Source organism: Tenrec ecaudatus, chromosome 18 (assembly GCF_050624435.1).
Source record: "Tenrec ecaudatus isolate mTenEca1 chromosome 18, mTenEca1.hap1, whole genome shotgun sequence".
NCBI lineage: Eukaryota > Metazoa > Chordata > Mammalia > Afrosoricida > Tenrecidae > Tenrec > Tenrec ecaudatus.
Window position 1 is genome coordinate 29,095,284 of NC_134547.1, and position 18,550 is coordinate 29,113,833.

Consider the following 18,550-nt stretch of genomic DNA (forward strand, 5'->3'; position numbering starts at 1 on the left):
AATAAGATCCCTCTAAAGGAACGGGGACTGGCAAGAAGGCACACAATGAACACTTGGGAGCAGCAGGCTGCTTGAGCTGGATACGAGAGGCGAGGTGGGGCCTCAGTCCGTGTGCAGTCACTTCAGTCGGGAAGCTAGGACACCACGTGAATGACGCCCGCTTCATGGATTCTAATGCAAGGCAAAGCTGTCTGGTCACTCTTGGAGTCTAACTTACAGCCAGGGAGTCAAGAGCTCAGGTTCTAAGAGCAAGAGATTGGAGTTTAAATTCTCCCTCCCTGGATGGGGAGAAATGGAGATTGTGGTGATGACTGCACAAATCTATTAATATGACAGAATGATTCAATTGTAATGATATATGAAGTATAACGATTTGTTTTAATCTCCTCCCTTTGAATTCCTCACTTTGGGAAGCCCTGAGCTCGGGTCTTCGCGGGGTGCCATCGAGTGAGGAGGCAGGAAGGACGGAAGGCCTGGGCAGCAAGTGCAGCAGAGCCTGGCTACATTGTGGCTGAATTGTATTTCACTCCAAAGACATGAATTACAGCTCTGGCTGCACAAACCAAGATGGCCCCCATCTCTCAGAAACGGCATCCTCATGCCTGCACCCTTGACATGCCCTCCGCCAGGCTTCTGGGCCACTAAGGACAGCCGGGGCAGGAGCATTCTCTGGGTTGGGGGCTTGCCCTGCCCATCGCAGCAAACCTGGACTCGGCTTGGTGCCCGCAGTACCTCACAAGCTCTAACAGCCAGCACTCCCTCCAGACATTGCCCAAAGTCTCCTAGGAGATGCATTAGCTCTGGGCTAAAACCCAGCTCTGGGCAGGGTGACAAAGGAAGGCTTTGCAGAATTGGGTGCTGTTCTTGTTCGGTTTTCAGATGTCTCTGTACTGAAAGGGAGAGGAGATTACAGACAGTTAAGTGAAACCTGGGGTGGAGGTCTCGAGGGCTGAGCAGTGAGGCCAACAGGGCCCCATGGGTTCCTGCCAAGAAAGCACCATCTCTAACCACCGGCAAGGAAACTCTAGGCCCTCCCTCCTTTCACATGCACTGTCTCCTTGGACACCCCCTACAGATCAGGCCAGAGCACCATGGAAATAAGCACAAAGCAGAAGGCAGATCGCTGCCTGCCGGCCGGCCAGCCAGTGATACTCCACATCAGGTCCTTTGCTAATTCCCCAGCTGACAGCTCACAAAGCGACTTGCCGGAGCGTGGGCCTGTCCAGTCTCTGGCTGCGGAAATCTCAGCATAGCCCACCGTATTCCAGGGTACTCAGAGCCCAGCAGAGGCTACTGCTGTATAGAAACATTGCTGACCAGGTGCAATGACCGTGGCTCCACAGGCCCCATGGGCATGAAGACTGTGACGGCTGCAGACTGAGAAGGCATCTGACAGAGGCACTGACTGCCATGAGGAACTGGAAAGGGAAAACAGAGGAGGGCAGCAGACGTGGAGGCCGGGGAAGGAGTGCTGGGACTAGAGTATGGTGGTCTTGGGCACCGTGCTGTAGGGCCACTGGCATGTTGGGGGCAGGGAAGGGATTCACTGGCGGTTTTAAGCGGAGAGTAGGGCGGTCTGGTGGTCTCTAGGTTATATGTCGTCAGGTTATTAACCACAAGGTCATTAATTTGAATCTACCAGTGCCTCCTCGGGAGAGATGAAGTTGTCTGCTCCCATCAAGATGTACAGTCCCCCGAACCCTAGGCAGCTGAACTTCTCAGTTCTCTAGCTTTGCTGAGTCGGAATCCACTCGATGACAGTGGAGCTGGTTGAGTTGGGTTGGGTTGAAGGAGCCCTGGTGGCGCTGTGGGTTAAGCACTGGACTGCTATCGGCAAGGTCTGTGGTTCACACCCAGCATGCACTCTGCAGGAGAAAGATGATACTGGCCACCGCAGTAAAGACGGACAGCAAAAAAAATAATAATAATAATAATAATAATAAAAAGACGGACAGCTTCAGAAACCCTCCAGGGCAGTTCCACTCTGTCCTGTAGGATGGCCACGTGTTGGAAAAGACTCAGGGGTGTTGTTGTGGTTGTTGTTGTTTTCAAGAGCACAATGGAAAAAGGAAACTAAAAGGAACCTTCCAGAGATAAAAGGTTTCTAAGGAAAAAGGAGGGATATGCTGAAGGCCGTTCCTTTCTTCCTTTGTTAATGGTTTCACTGTTACCATGATTGTCATCACTTTTTCAATTGTGATAACATGTACAACAAAGCCTATGCCAATTGGACGATACTTTAAGTCCCAGTCAGAGGTCCTCTGCTCATCGTGCGGGACCGCCAGCACCACCATCCTTCTCTCCCACAGGAACTCAGACCAAACCCCAAACCTCCTGCCGATGCGTAAATTCTGCCTCGTAAGGCCGTGAGCCCTGGCTGCAGGGTGGTGAAAGCACTCAGCTGTGAGCCTGCCAGCTGCTTTGCTGGAGTAAAACGTGGCAGGTGCTTCTGTAACGTTTACATCCTTGGAAACCCTATGGGCCGGATCGCCAACTCACAGTGACCCATAACACTACTCAACTTTGCCGTTAGGTCTTGACCACTGGGCCACCAGGGTTCCTGGTAACAGAGACTCGGTGGCCCCTGAGCAACAACTACCCTTTCACAGCCCCTGGCAACCACGGATAACCTTTGGTCTCTACACCTGTGCCTGTTGCATAGAAAGTCCCCTCCCCCTCCAAAAACAAATAAACAAACTAACTTACTGCCATCAAGTCAAAACAGACCCAAAGCAGACCTATGGGACTGAGGAGAACTGCCCCAATGGGTTTCCAAGAAGGTAACTGTTTACGGGAATAGAAAATGACTGGTGGTTTAGAACTGCTGCCCTTGCAGGTCACAACCTACTCTGTAACCACTATGCCACCAAGACTCCTTTTTTGCATTTAATAGGTCATATACTATTTGCCCTTTTGTGACTGACTGGCTGCACTCAGCATGTTTCCGAGATCCAACCATGTTGCAGCCTGGGTTAGAGCTTCATTTCTGCTACTCCCTGAGCAGGGTTCTGATGGATGTCTGAACCACCTTTCCTGTATCCATCCATCTGGTGATACGCAGGCAGGGAATTTCCACTTTGGGGTATTGAGCAGAGAGCCCCAAAGGGCAGAAATAGCTAAGTTTCTATTTGTGTTCCTATTTGGAATTTTGGGGATCTCTCTTTCTCTCTCTCTCTCTCTCCCTGTGTGTCTGTGTCTGTGTGTGTACATGCCTAGGATTGGGATCACTGGGCTACAGTGGTTCACTTTTTGAGGAGACACCAAACTGGTTGCCATAGCAACTGCACCACTGCCTGATTGGTTCTTAACTCAGAAACTTGCTGTCAGGATCAGCAACATTAATTATGTGGAGCCCCTCTCTGCCAACTTGTCACTAAAACTTCAAAGTTGAGAATAAAAATGGTGATTGGTCTAGTATGTGTTGTAAAACGTAGTCAGACTGCATTTTGACTTCAAAGTGCTTAAAGAAAATTTTAATTCTCAGAAACTGAGAGGATAAAGGATGCTTTTAAGCTAGAAAAAAAAATTCTCCCCCGTAATTTAATTTTTTTTAATTAAACAAATTGAATGTCCTATACTTCCAGTTTAAAACTATAAGGCCACTGTCTTTATTTGAGATTCAGTGCACTATCCAAAGATTACAATTGAGAAAAATACAGATCAAGTAGATGGATGACTTAGAGCAATCCCTTCCTAAAGCCGTGAGCCCAGAAACGTAGCTGAGACCTGACGTGCTGCCCGAGAGCTGGCATAGCCCCTCATGTGCACACGCCCCCTGGCTTTACCCTGCACACCAGAGTGACCAGTTCACTAGTCACCGGCTAGCTGGTGGCTAACCTGGGTCATTTCCTGTTGACCTCACACATTTAAGGGCTTGTAAATTTGTACTATTGATCTGAACTAGATTTGAAACTCCTCACGAAGAATCTTTGTCAACAACCTCTGTGACCAACAAAACTAATGCAATCATGGACTGTATAAAAGAAACACAGTCCTTAATGATAATGGGCATAAGGATGAAGAAATGCTCTAAAATGGATTCTCTTAAATGCATTTAAAACAGCTGAGTTGTATGGCTGGCCCCACTATGAGACATGATGCCCCTCAGTGACCAAGGGCAATACAGGGGACAGCACTGGAGACACAGTGTGGGAATTGCACCTGACCTGATCCCACCACACCGAGACAAAGCACTGGGGGAGTACAGCGGAACAGCAAGGGAATGGAGTGGCAAGGTCCCCAGGGAATGCTGAAAGTGGACTTTGGGGCCAGGGCGTGGTGCCCCAACAGACTGGACTGGAAAACGCTCCTAAGGGCCAGCAAACGATCCTTGAATGAACTACAAGCTTTTCTTTTGTGAAGTGTTTTGTTTTGTTCTTTGTCAGTGGTTTGTTGTTGTTGTTTTGTTGTCTGGTTGTATACTGTTGCTTTGTTTTCCTCTGTCTTGTTTTCATGCATGTTAGTGTCTCCACAAGTCTGTCTGAATAGGACAGGCTGGATGAACTATCTGGAGGAAAAACAACGGGACAGAAAGTTCCGGGAGGACTAGGGATAGGGCGAGGTGGCGGGGTAAGGAAGTGGTGTTAACAAACACGGGAACAAGGGAACAACATGGGACCCAAAATGGTAGTGAGAGGAGAGTGGCAGGCCTGGTGGGGAATGATCAAGGGTAAGGTTACGTAAAGAAGAGGTATAGCTATAACCAAGGTGGGGACAGAGCATGGTGATAGGGCAGGAGGAAAGTCAAGGGAGATGGAGGAAAGCGCTAGGAGTCAAAGGCATTTACAGAAGTCTAGACAAAGACATGTACATGCAAATATATATATGAGGATGGGGAAATAGATCTATGTGTCTATATTTATAGGTTTAGTATTAAGGTGGCAGAAGGACCTTGGACCTCTACTCAAGCACTCCCTCAATGCATGAACACTTTGTTTTATTAAATTGGCACTCTACGATGCTCACCCTCAACGACACAACCGCTGAAGCCAAAGTGGGTGAACAAGTAAATGTAGTGAAGAAAGCTGATGGTGCCCAGCTCTCAAAAGAGATAGTGTCTGGGGTCTTAAAGGCTTGAAGATAAACAAGCGGCCATCTAGCTCAGAAGCAACAAAGCCCACATGGAAGAACACACCAGCCTGTGTAATCGTGTGGTCCTGAAGGGACCAGTTATCAGGCATCAAAGAACAAAATCTCATATCAGTGGCTGCACACCTCCATGATACGATCGCCGGAGACAAACGGGTGCATAAGCAAATGTGGCGAAGAAAGCTGATGGTGCCCGGCTATAGAAAGAGATAGTGTCTGGGGTCTTAAAGGCTTGAAGGTGAACAAGCGGCCATCTAGCTCAGAAGCAACAAAGCCCACATGGAAGAAGCACATCAGCCTGTGCAATCACAAGGTGCCAAAGGGACCAGGTATAAGGCATCATGCAATATATATATATATATATATATATATATATATATATATATATACCATACTGAATGAAGGGGGAAGTGCAGAGTGGAGACCCAAGGCCCATTTGTCAGCCACTGGAGATCCCCTCACAGAGGAGTTTAGGAGAGGAGATGGGTCAGTCAAGGTGCGATGTAGTACCGATGAAGAACACAGCTTTCCCCCAGATCCTGGATGCTTCCTCCCCTCAACTACCATGATCCGAATTCTACCTTGCAGGACTGGATAAGGCAGAGGTTGTACACTGGTGCATATGGGAGCTGGAGGCACAGGGAATCCAGGGTGGATGATACCTTCAGGACCAGTGGTGTGAGGGGTGATACTGGGAGAGTAGAGGGTGAGTGGGTTGGAAAGGGGGAACCGATTACAAGGATCCACATGTGACCTCCTCCCTGGATGACGGACAGCAGAGAAGCGGGGTAAGGGAGACTCTGGATAAGGCAAGATATGACAAAATAACAATCTATAAATTATCAAGGGCTCATGAGGAAGGGGGAAGCGGGGAGGGAGGGGGAAAAAAAAGGAGGACCTGATGCAAAGGGCTTGGGTGGAGAGCAGATGCTTTGAAAATGATTAGGGCGGGGAATGTACAGATGTGCTTTATACAATTAATGTATGTATATGCATGGATTGTGATAAGAGTTGTATGAGCCCCTAATAAAATGTTAAAAAAATAAATAAGAGTTGTGTGCTCCATGAATTATATGCCAATACAACTGATAGGGGGAAAAAAAAGAAATGTTCCAGTTCCATACTTTAGAGGAGAGCTCTACAAATTAGGGTGTCTTTGGGAAGGTAAAGATGGCCTAAAGAACGTACTGCCATTGAGTGGATTCCAACTCGTACTAACTGCCATCAAGTTGATGCTAACTTGCAGCAATCCTATAGGGCAGGGAAAAGTGTCCCCTGAGTTTCTGAGACTGTCACTGTTATGGAGTAAAAAGGCCACTCTTTCTGCTGAGTAGCAGGTGGTGATTTTAAACTGCTGGTCGTTTGGCTCACAGTCCAACTTGCAACCACTACACCACCTAGGCGCCGAGTCCATTCAAATGACTTCCAGTGACCTTCTATAGCGTTTTGAAGGCTGGAAATCTTTACAGGTGCAGACAGTCCTAACTACCCCACAGAGCAGCTGATGGGTTTGAACGGCAACTTCCTAAACACGCGGGTGGGATTGCAAAATGGTACAACCACTGTGGAACCAGGGTGATGCCTTACTCAAAAAGTTGGAAATGGAATTACCACATGATCCCACAATTCCACTGCTAGATATACAGCCTGGGAAAAAGGGTCCCAACACAAATGGGTAACAGGCACACCTATGATCACTGCAGCACTATTCAGAATAGTAAAAAGGCAGAAACAAGCTAAATGTGCACCTACAGATACCAGAAAGACAGAGAGAGTGCACACACACACAATGGAATACTGAGCAGAGTTAAGATGCAAGATGAATTTTTGAAATCTCTCAAACCCTAGATGAATCTGGAGGACACTGGGCTGGGAGACATCAGTCAGTCACCAGAGGAGACAAATGTTCCACTATTATGAAAAGTCAAGAAAAAGGTTTCCACATCAAAAGAAACATTCTTTTTAAAAAATGCAAAATGGGCATAGGGAAAAAGCTACTATAGACAAACATTACTGGGATGAGGACGAGATAGTATGGCAGGGCCCACACCAAATCCAGGGACACATATGGTACCCAACTGAAAAGGAGGGGGAAAAAAAGAAATGGGTAGCAGTGGGAACAGGACACTCACCCACCCACAGGGAAGGTATTGTTTATATCTCCACAGGGAAAGAGGAACCAGACTTCAACTTGGTGCTACAAGACGTGAATGCAACATGCTGGCATGGAATAGGGAACCAGTAGAGAGGTCTGAGGGGCTGGCCCCAATCTCAACTATGTGGACACCTGCCCGTACCCCCAGAAGAATTTATTTCAGAGGACACCATTGAAGCTGCAGCTCAGGGAGACGGACATATATGATCAGAGCACATGGGAGCAAATTAAGGGGGAGGAAGACGGAATGAAGCACATCCTGGCCCACCAAGCATTGAGGATAATATTCCCACTCAGAGGAGCCAATCTGCAGAGAAAATCAAATGGCCAGCCCCATTATGAAACACAACCTTCCTCACTGACCCATAGCCCTACAAGGGACAACACTGGAGACACAGTGTGGGAATTGCGCCTGATCTGATCCCACCACACCGAGGCAAAACACTACGGGCGTGCAACAGAACAAGAGGAACAGAGCAACAAAGTCCCCAGGGAATACCAAAAATAGACTTTGGAGCCAGAGCTTGGCACCCCATCAGACTCGACTGAAAACACTCCTAAAGGCCAACAAACAGTCCTTGAACTAACTACAAGTTTTTCTTTTTTGATGTTGTTGTGGTTTGGTTTGTTTTTTTGTCATTGACTTGTTGTTGTTTTGTTGTATATTGTTGCTTGGTTTTGCTCTGTCTTGCTTTTGTGCATGTTATTATCTCCATAGGTCTGTCTAAATAAGATAGGCTGGATGAACAATCTGGAGGAAAAAACAACGGGACTGACGGTTCCGGGAGGACATGGGAGAAGGGGACGTGGGGGGAAAGGAAGTGGGTGTTAACAAACCCAGGGACAAGGGAACAACAGGGATCCAAAATCAATGGCAAGGATGGTGTAGTAGGCCTGGTAGGGTGTGACCATGGTTAATGTAACCGAGAGGAATTACTGAAACCCAAATGAAGGGTAAGCATGATAGGGGACAAGAGGAAAGTAAAAGGAATAGAGGAAAGAGCTAGGGGGTAAATGGGCATTTATAGAGATGTACATATGCAAATATATTTATATATGGATGGGGAAATAGATCTATATACATATATTTATAGGTTCAGTATTAAGGCAACAGATGGGCATTGGGCCTCCACTCAAGAATTCCCTCAATGCAAGAACACTTTGTTCTATTAAACTGGTATTCCATGATGCTCACCTTCTGGACATGATAGCTGAAAACAAAACAGGTGCATAAGCAAATGTGGTGAAGAAAGCTGATGGATCCCGGCCATCAAAAGATACAGCATCTAGGGTCTTAAAGACTTGAACATAAAACAAGCAGTCATCTAGCTCAGAAGCAACAAAGCCCACATGGAAGAAGCACACCAGCCTGTGTGACTATGAGGTGCCGAAGGGATCAGTTATCGGGCATCAGAGAACAAAAAATCATATCATTGTGTGCTCACCTCCCCAACACGATTGCTGAAGACAAATGAGTGCATAAGCAAATGTGGTGAAGAAACTGATGGTGCCCGACTATCAATAGATATAGCATCTGGGGTCTTAAAGACTTGAAGGTAAAGAAGCAGTCATCTAGCTCAGAAGCAACAAAGCCCACATGGAAGAAGCACACCAGCCTGTGGGATTATGAGGTGTCGAAGGGATCAGGTATCAGGCATCAGGCATCAAAGAACAAAAAATAAAATCATTGTGAGTGAGGGGGAGTGCAGAGTGGAGACTCAAAGACCATCAGTAGCCAACTGGACACCCCCTTACTGAGGCCTGTGGGGAGGAGATGAGCCCGTCAGGTTGCAGTGTAGCAACGATGAAACATACAACTTTCCTCCAGTTCCTAAATGCTTCCTCCCCCAACAACCCGCACCCACTATCATGATCCCAATTCTACCTTACAAATCTGGCTAGAACAGAGGATGTACACTGGTTCACATAGGAACTGGAAACCCAGGGAATCCAGGGGGGATGATCACTTTAGGACCAGTGCTAAGAGTGGCAATACCTGGAGGGTGGAGGGAAGGTGAGGTGGAAAGGGGGAACCGATTACAAGGATCTAAATTTAACCTCCTCCCTGGGAGATGGACAACAGAAAAGTGGGTGAAGGGAGTAGGTAAACATGACAAATTAATAATTTATAAATTAGCAAGGGCTCCTGAGGGAGGGGGAGTTGGGAGGGAGGGGGAAAATGAGCTGATACCAAGGGCTTAAGCAGAAAGGAAATGTTTTGAGAATGATGATGGCAACAAATGTACAAATGTGCTTGACACAATGGATGGATGTATGGATTGTGATAAGAATTGTACGAGCCCCCAATAAAATGATAACAAAAAAAAACCCAAACTCCCTGCCATTGAGTGGCCGCTGACCCGTGGCTACCCGCTAGGACAAGGTGGACTGCGCCTGTGGCTCGAAGATGACAAGTGTTCACAGGAAGAGTCTTCTCCCTGTGGAGCAGCAGTGTTTCAAACTGCTGGCCTTGCAGTTAGCTGCCCAATACTTACCCACCGTGCCAGCAGGACTTCTCTCCCGCAGGCCAAAGGCACTCACAGTGTGACTGAGGCAGAAGGGCCTTCTTGAAGCAGAGCTGACCATAGTAATGGGAACAGGCTAGACCTGGTGGGAGTGAAGCCTTTGGAGTCTTCACTTGTGGTGGGCCACGACCCAGGGCAAAAAGAAACAGCTTCAAAAATCTATCAATAATTGGAACTTAGAATATATATGAATCTAGGAACAATTGAAAGTTATTAAAAATGAAATGGAACACATACAGATCGGAATCAGAAAAGCGTATGATTCATTATGCTGGGAGTGACCCAATCAAGAGAATAGTATTGTACCCATCATCAAAAGGGACATTCCAAGATCTATCTGGAAGTACATGCTGTCTGTGATAAAATGACATCTCTCTGCTTTCAAGGAGATCCAAGCAAGATAACTATAATTAAAATGTATATACCAACCACGAAAGCTAGTGAAGACACTGAAACATCCTACTGACATCTTCCGTCTGAAATTGATCAAACATGCCATCAGGATGCAGTGATGACGAGCCTTTGTCTCGAGAACTTTGAACACGTTGTCAGGAGAGACCAGTCCCTGGAGAAGGACATCATGCTTGGTAATGCAGAGGAACAAGAGAGAGGAAGGCCCTCAACAAGATGGACTGACACAAGGGCTATGACATGGGCTCGAGCATAGGAACAATCGTGAGGACAACGCAGGACCAGGCAGTGTCTCATTCTGTCGTACAGAGCGTCGCGACTCGATGGCACCTGCCAACGTGCATGACTTGCAAACTCACAGCTGTGTGAAGTGGCATAGGACCGCATCCATGGAGATGCCTCGGTTTGACGGAAGCTATTTCTACATATGTAGCTCCTTGTGCTGCAAAGATATCCATGAATATAGGAGAGCATTCGGGCAAACCCCAAGTCAGACAACCTATTACCTTGAGGAATGAGTGCCCAAATCTAAGGCCTCAGGACCACAAGGGGTCTTTTAAGCTTCTCAGTGGTCATTTAAGGTGCAACTATTGTCTCCTCTCCATAATCAAAGATACATGATAACAAATACTCTGATGAACTTTCTGGGCTGTGGATGTTGAGATGTGCTTCCACAATCCAGAAATCAGAAAAGCTAGGTGCTGCCTGGCCACCACAACCAACTACTGTGAAAGAGATCACAACAGGAAGTCCTGTAAGGAGTAGAACAATGGAGAAAAAAGTCAAAATTGGTAAGAAGAAAATAGCCTACTACTCTGAAATAGACTATGGCCCTTAGTCACCCATTAGGCCTCAACTTAACTGGGCCGGCATATTCCCTCAGTTGTGATTGAGTTCCCCACCCCACCTTTTTTAAAGGTACTATAACAAGTTCACCATTTCTTCCTTTTGATTTAGTTGCTCTACAATAAGGCAAAGGAAGAAATACAGAGTCCCTGTACCAGAAAGAACTGGTTACCATTCAGCCATTTCAAGAGGTAGCACCCGATCAAGAACCAATGGTGCTGAAGGAAGATGTCCAAGTGGCTCTGGAGACATTAGGGAAAACAGGCCTCCGGACTTGATGAAATATCAAATAAGATGCTTTAACAAGCTGATGAAGCACTCGCTCCTTCATCTATGCCAAGATATTTGGAAGACAGCTTCTTCACCAAATGACTGGAAGAGATTCTTACTTGTGCCCATTCCAAAGAAAGATAACCCAACAGAACATAAAAAGTGTCTAACTGTATCATTAAAAACACATGCAAGTAAAATTTTGCTTAAGATCATTCAATAACAGTTGCATCAGTACATTGGCAAGGAGCTACCAGAAATTCAAGCTGAATTCAGAAGAGAACATGACATGAGGGAAATCACTGCTGACATGAAATAGCTGAAAGCAGAGAATACCAGAGAGATGTTTGTGTGTTTTTATTGACTATGCAGAGGCCTTCGACTGTGTGGATCCATATGCAAACTATAGCTAGCACTGAGAAGATGAGTATTGTAACTCTCACAGTGACAGTTCTACTCTGTCCCACAGGGTGGCTATTAGTTGGAATCAACTTGATGGCAGTGAGTTTGCTTTGGGTTTGGTAGTGTAATAGGTTAAGCAGTAGATTGTTAACTATAAGGTTGGCAGTTTTCCATTCTGCAGGAGCAAGATGAGGCTGTCCACTCCTGTAAAGATTTACTAAGCCTTACCTAGCAGCAATACTTTTTTACTATCACATATATTTTTACTACAACAATTAAAAAAAAAAACTAACCTTTCTCCACCTTTCATAAGAGAAGCTAGAGAGGCAGTGCATATGCACAAGTTTCTAATTATTAGAACTGTTTGTAAGAAATAGGGAATCGGTGGAAATATTCCAGAAGCAGCACAGCCAATGGGGTCAGAGGGGAGAGAATCCTTCCTGCAGGAAGGCTGCAAGGAATTCCTAGCCCAAGAACTCCACCATGCTTCCTGGGTTTTTCCCACTGAGCCAAACCATGCGGTTAGCTGCCTCGGTTTTTCCCAACCATGCCATCAGATCCTTGCTGGGAAGTCAGTATAGACTCTGCTGAGTGAATCAAGTCATTCACTAAGTGGATCAGACCAGAAACAGGAGAGATTCTGGACTCAATTTGCTCTCAGCCCCACATTCAATCTACCAGCAAATCCCAGCATGATACCTTGGGCCAAAGGTAGGTATACCTAGACCCAGACCACAGCTACCATGGCTGCTACCTCTCCAACCCAACCCACCAATGTCTCAGACCATTTTTTAATTGTAAGCTTCATAACTAAGCTCTTCTTCACTCTTGCCCACTTCCAGCCCACCTATTCTCAAAAGTGAGGCTAGAATCATCCTTAAAATATCTCCCTCAGTGCAGCGGAACAGCAAAGGAATGGAGCATCAAGGTCCCCAGAAATGCTGAAGGTTGACTTTGGGGCCAAGGCGTGGTACCCCAACAGACTGGACTGGAAAACATTCCTAAAGACCAACAAACAATCCTTGAACTAACTACAAGCTTTTCTTTCTTGATGTGTTTTGTTTTGTTCTTTGTCAGTGGTATGTTGTTGTTTTATTGTATATGGTTGCTTGGTTTGGTTCTGTCTTGTTTTTGTGCATGTTATTATCTCCGCAAGTCTGTCTAAATAAGATAGGATGGATGAACAAGCTGGAGGAAAAGCAACGGGACCCACAGTTCCGGGGGGAAATGAGATAGGGGGAGGTGGGGGGTAAGGAAGTGGTGTTAACAAACCCAGGGACAAGGGAATAACAAGTAATCCAAATTGGTGGTGAAGTGGGTGTGGTGGGCCTGGTAGGGCATGATCAAGGGTAATGTAATGAAGAGATATTGCTGAAACCCAGGTGAGGATGGAGCATGATAGTGGGACAGGAGGAAAGTCAAGGGAAATAGAGAAAAGAGCTGGGAGGCAAAGGGCATTTATAGAGGTCTAGACAAAGACATGTACATATGCAAATATATATATGAGGATGGGGAAATAGATCTATGTGCCTATATTTATAGGTTTAGTATTAAGGTGACGGAAGGACATTGGGCCTCTACTCAAGTACTCCCTCAATGCAAGAATACTTTCTTCTATTCAATTGGCATTCTATGATGCTCACCCTCCCGACACAACCACTGAAGACAAAGTGGGTACATAAGCAAATGTGGTGAAGAAAGCTAATGGTGCCAAACTATCAAAAGATTTAACGTCTGGGGTCTTAAAGGCTTGAAGATAAACAAGCAGCCATCTAGCTCAGAAGCAAAAAAGCCCACATGGAAAAAGCACACCAGCCTGTGCGATCATGAGGTGTTGAAGGGATCATCAGAACAAAAAAAATCTTACAAGAGTGAATGAAGGGGGAAGTGCAGAGTTGAGACCCAAAGCCCATTTGTCGGCCACTGGAGATCCCCTTGCAGAGGGGTTTAGGGGAGGAGATGAGTCAGTCAGGGTGTGATGCAGCACCGATGAAGAATACAGCTTTCCTCCAGTTCCTAAATGTTTCCTCCGCCCCCTCTACTATCATGATCCGAATTCTACCTTGCAAGTCTGGATAGAGCAGAGGATATACACTGGTGCAGATAGGAGCTGGAGGCACAGGGAATCCAGGACGGATGATACCTTCAGGACAAGGGGTGTGAGTGGCAATACTGGGAGGGTAGAGGGACAGTGGGTTGGAAAGAGGGAAACGATTACAAGGATCTACATGTGAAATCCTCCCTGGGGGACGGACAACAGAAAACGGGGTGAAGGGAGACAATGGACAGGGCAAGATATGACAAAATAATAATTTATAAATTATCAAGGGCTCATGAGGGAGGGGGTGGGAAGGGAGGGGTAAAAAAGAGGACCAGATGCAAAGGGCTTAAGTGCAGAGCAAATGCTTTGAAAATGATGAGGGCAATGAATGTACAGATGTGCTTTACACAATTGATATATGTATAGATTGTGATAAGAGTTGTATGAGGCCCTAATAAAACATTTAAAAAATATATCTCCCTTTTGGGCCGGCCCCAATCCCAACTATGTGGACACCTGCCCCTCCCCCCAGAAGAATTTATTTCAGAAACAGCACTGAAGCTGCAGCTCAGGGAGAGGGACATGTCTGATCAGAGCACACGGGAGCAAATGAAGAGAGAGTGGAGCACATCCTGGCCCACCAAGCCTTGAGGACGATATCTTGCTCACAGCAGCCAATCCACACAGAAGACCACATGGCCAGTCCCACTATGAGACATGACATCTCTCACTGACCCATAGCCCTACAGGGACAACACTGGAGACACAGTGTGGGAATTGCACCGGATCTGATCCCACCACACTGAGGCAGAACACTAAGGGTGTGCAACAGAACAGCAAGGGGAACAGAGCAACAAAGTCCCCAGGGAATACCAAAAATAGACTTTGAGGCCAGAGCTTGGCGCCCCAACAGACTTGACTGAAAACTCTCCTAAAGGTCAACAAACAGTCCTTGAACTAACTACAAGCTTTCTTTCTTGTTGTGTTTTTGTTTTGTCATTGGCTTTTTGTTGTTATTTTGTTGTATATTGTTGCTTGGTTTTGCTCTGTCTTGTTTTTGTGCGTGTTATTATCTCCGCAGGTCTGTCTAAATAAGACAGGCTGGATGAACAATCTGGAGGAGAAAACAACGGGATCGACAGTTCCTGGGGGACATGGGAGAGGGGGATATGGGGGGAAAGGTAATGGTGTTAACAAACCCAGGGACAAGGGAACAACAAGTGATTCAAAAATCGATGGCAAGGAGGGTCTAGGAGGCCTGGTAGGGTTATGATCAAGGGTAATGTAACTGAGAGGAATTACTGAAACCCAACTGAAGGCTGAGCATGATAGTGGGACAAGAGGAAAGTAAAAGGAAATAGAGGAAAGCACTAGGAGGCAAATAGACATTTATAGTGGTCTAAATAGAGGCATGTACATATGTAAATATATATACATATATATATGAAGGGGGGAAATAGATCTACGTACATATATTTATAGGTTTAGTATTAAGGCAGCAGATGGACATTGAGACTCCACTTAAGAACTCTCTCAATGCAAGAATACTTTGTTCTATTAAACTGGCAATCCACGATGCTCACCTTCTGGACACGATTACTAAAGACAAAGCAGGTAGATAAGCAAATGTGAAGAAAGCTGATGGTGCCTGGCTATCAAAGATATAGTGTCTGGGGTCTTAAAGGTAAACAAGCAGCCATCTAGCTCAGAAGCAACAAAGCCCACATGGAAGAAGCACACCAGCCTGGGTGATCATGAGGTGCCAAAGGGATCAGTTATCAGGCATCAAAGAATAAAAAATCATACCATTGTGTGCTCACCTCCCTGATACGATTGCTGAAGACAAATGGGTGCATAAGCGAATGTGGCGAAGAAAGTTGATGGTGCCTGGCAATCAAAAGATAAAGCATCTGGAGTCTTAAAGATTTGAAAGTAAACAAGCGGCCATCTAGCTCAGAAGCAACAAAGCCCACATGGAGGAAGCACATCAGCTTGTGCGATCACAGGGTGTCAAAGGGATCAGGCATCATCAGAACAAAAAATCCTATCATTGTAAATGAGGGGGTGCAGAGTGGGGACCCTAAGGCTATCTGTAGGCAATTGGACATCCCCTTCTGGAAGGGTCGCAGGGAGGAGAAAAGCCAGTCAGGGTTCAGTGTAGCGAGGATGAAATATATCTTTCCTCTAGTTCCTAAATGCTTCCTCCCCACAACTGTCATGATCCCAAATCTACCTTACAGGTCTGGCTAAACCAGGGAAGTACACTGGTAGAGATAGGAACTGGAAACACGGGGAATCCAGGACAGATGATCCTTTCAATGACTAGTGGTTAGAGTGGCTATACGAGGGTGGGTGGAAAAGGGGAACCGATTAAAGGATCTACATATAACCTCCTTCCTGGGGACGGACAACAGAAAAGTGGGTGAAGGGAGACGTGAGACAGTGTAAGACATGGCAAAATAATAATTTATAAATTAAGAGTTCATGAGGGAGGAAAGGAGGAGCTGGAAGGGGGGGGAATGAGGAGTGATACCAAGGGCTTAAGTGGTGAGCAAATATTTTGAGAATGATGAGGGCAACGAACGTACAAATGTGCTTGACACAATTGATGTACCTATGGGTTGTGATAAGAGTTGTATTTAAAAACAATATCTCCCTCAAATTTGTGTAAGACCCACCAAAGACACACTTGGTAAAAATCTAAACTCCTTAAGACAGCACTTAAGACCCAGGCGCTCCTGCGCGCCTCTGACGGCATTGCTCCCCGCGCGTTTCCAGTCTAAGGCTGAACTCCTCAGATCCAGGGCTCCCACCCCCACCCCCACCCTGACCCTCACCCCACCCCCACCCGCACCCCCGGGTCTTTGCGCTCGCGGTTCCCTACGGAGCTGGGTCCTTTCTGGTTCCAGTTTGGGCTCCAGCGTCCTCCCGTTCCCACACGTGCGGTTTCTTCAGGTGTATGCCCCCATCCCTCTGGGTCGCTCATCTGTGCGCAGACCCACAGCGGCCCCGTCGCCCCCGGGATGGACCGTTCTCCCGAACCACAGACCCCGTGTCCGTCCGTCTTCCACGGGCGCAGTCTCCCACTGCGCTCGGTACCTTCTTCCAGAGGCTCGAGGCCCGTCCCGTAGCTGACCAGCTCCTCCTCCCCGTCGCTGTCCAGCGCCGCCATGTTGCCCCTGGCCCCGCCCCTCGCTACGGCGGCCTCGACGGCCCACCCTGCGCCGCGCTGCCGAACGGAACGCGCCGCGCACGCCGCGCACGCTCGCTCTCCGGGCGGGCCGTGCGGCTGACGGGGTCGGCGCCGACTCGGCAGACCCGGCGCTGCAGCCAGAATTAACTCACCAGCAATCGCGCAGTGACGCTGTCCGACGTGTTCCTGCCACCGCTCGCCAGTGCTGCAGATTTCTCGAGTGGCAAAAAGGGGTGTGAGTGGTGCGTTTTAGAAGCCCGACTGCCCCAAGTCTGGAGGCGGCTCCGTTTAGCGGCCACGGACTCACACCTGGCACCCCTGCTGAGGGTGTTAAATGGAACCGGGTGTGGGTTCTCGGGATGTCCTAGCTCCGAGCTGTGGGAACCAAGAGAAAGAGCATCCACCTGTGGGACAAAGAACGATTTCTCACAAGCTGTCTCCCCCCACTACATGCCAAACCTAAGCCGCTGCTTGCTACACTAGGATGTCAACGGAAGTATGTCGGGGGTTATTCTCCCTAAGGATTGTCCACCATCCAGACTGTAGAGTCTGACTCACCCTAAGTAGGCCCCACTCCCTTCTGGACAGGACAGTCGTCGTTCCCGGGACGGAGACCCCGAAGGCAAGGTCGGGACCACTCCAGGATGACTAAGGTTAGGTTACTATAGCGAGTCTAGGGTCCACCCATCTTGCCACATATGTACCCCTACTCCCTCCCTTTACTATTGCTGTACACCCCTAGGTTAGCCCCCTCATTGCTTGTATTGCCTATGTTACAACCCCTTCCTATGACACAGGTCATTATCTGTAATCGGGCTGGCATGCCCCCAAAGATATATAAGCTTTGGTTAGAAATTAAACCTCAAACTCTCTCCTGCCATCTCTCCCACCTCCACGTGTACCACCAAGAGGAGCCGAGGTGAGCATGCCACCATGAAATGCGTCTGACTTCTTTATGTTACCCTCTCCTATCTCCTATTCTCTATGGCTTTGTATATCTTTGTATATCATGACTGTACAGTGATGCCTACTGAACCCGTTATGATTGTGAGGGGCTGGTTTCCCCGACATCCACCTTATACTTTGGGCGCCCTAGTGGCTTCCTGGGTTACACATAGAGCTAGGGCGGCTAACCACAAGATCAGCAGTTTGAACCCAGCAGCTGCTCTGGGAAAGATGAGGCTTTCTACTTCCATAAAGACTCACAGCCTCAGGCCCAAGTGTCGGCCAATGGAGATCCCCTCATAGAGGGGTTTAGGAGAGGACATGGGTTAATTAGGGTGCGAGGTAGTACCGATGAAGAACACAGCTTTCCCCCAGATCCTGGATGCTTCCTCCCCCCAACTACCATGATCCAAATTCTACCTTGCAGGGCTGGATAGGACAGAGGCTGTACACTGGTACATATGAGGGCTGGAGGTACAGGGAATCCAGGGTGGATGATACTTTCAGGACCAAGGGTGTGAGGGGCGATGCTGGGAGAGTGGAGGGTGAGTGGGTTGGCAAGGGGGAACTGATTACAAGGATCCACATGTGACCTCTTCCCTGGGAGAGGGACAGCAGAGAAGGGGGGAAGGGAGACTCCGGATAGGGCAAGATATGACAAAATAACGAGGTAT

General features: G+C 47.4%; 1 protein-coding gene across 2 annotated transcripts in view; it reads right to left on the minus strand.

Moving 5' to 3' along the window:
* Positions 1-16,929, minus strand: part of GPATCH1 (G-patch domain containing 1) — a 59,389-nt gene extending 42,460 nt beyond the window's left edge. For both annotated transcript variants that reach the window (XM_075536831.1, XM_075536832.1), the window contains exon 1: positions 16,838-16,929. In XM_075536831.1, coding sequence (XP_075392946.1) covers positions 16,838-16,910 — 73 coding nt within the window. In that variant the 5' untranslated portion in view covers positions 16,911-16,929. The remainder of the gene's footprint in view (positions 1-16,837) is intronic.
* Between the last annotated feature and the right edge of the window lie 1,621 nt (positions 16,930-18,550).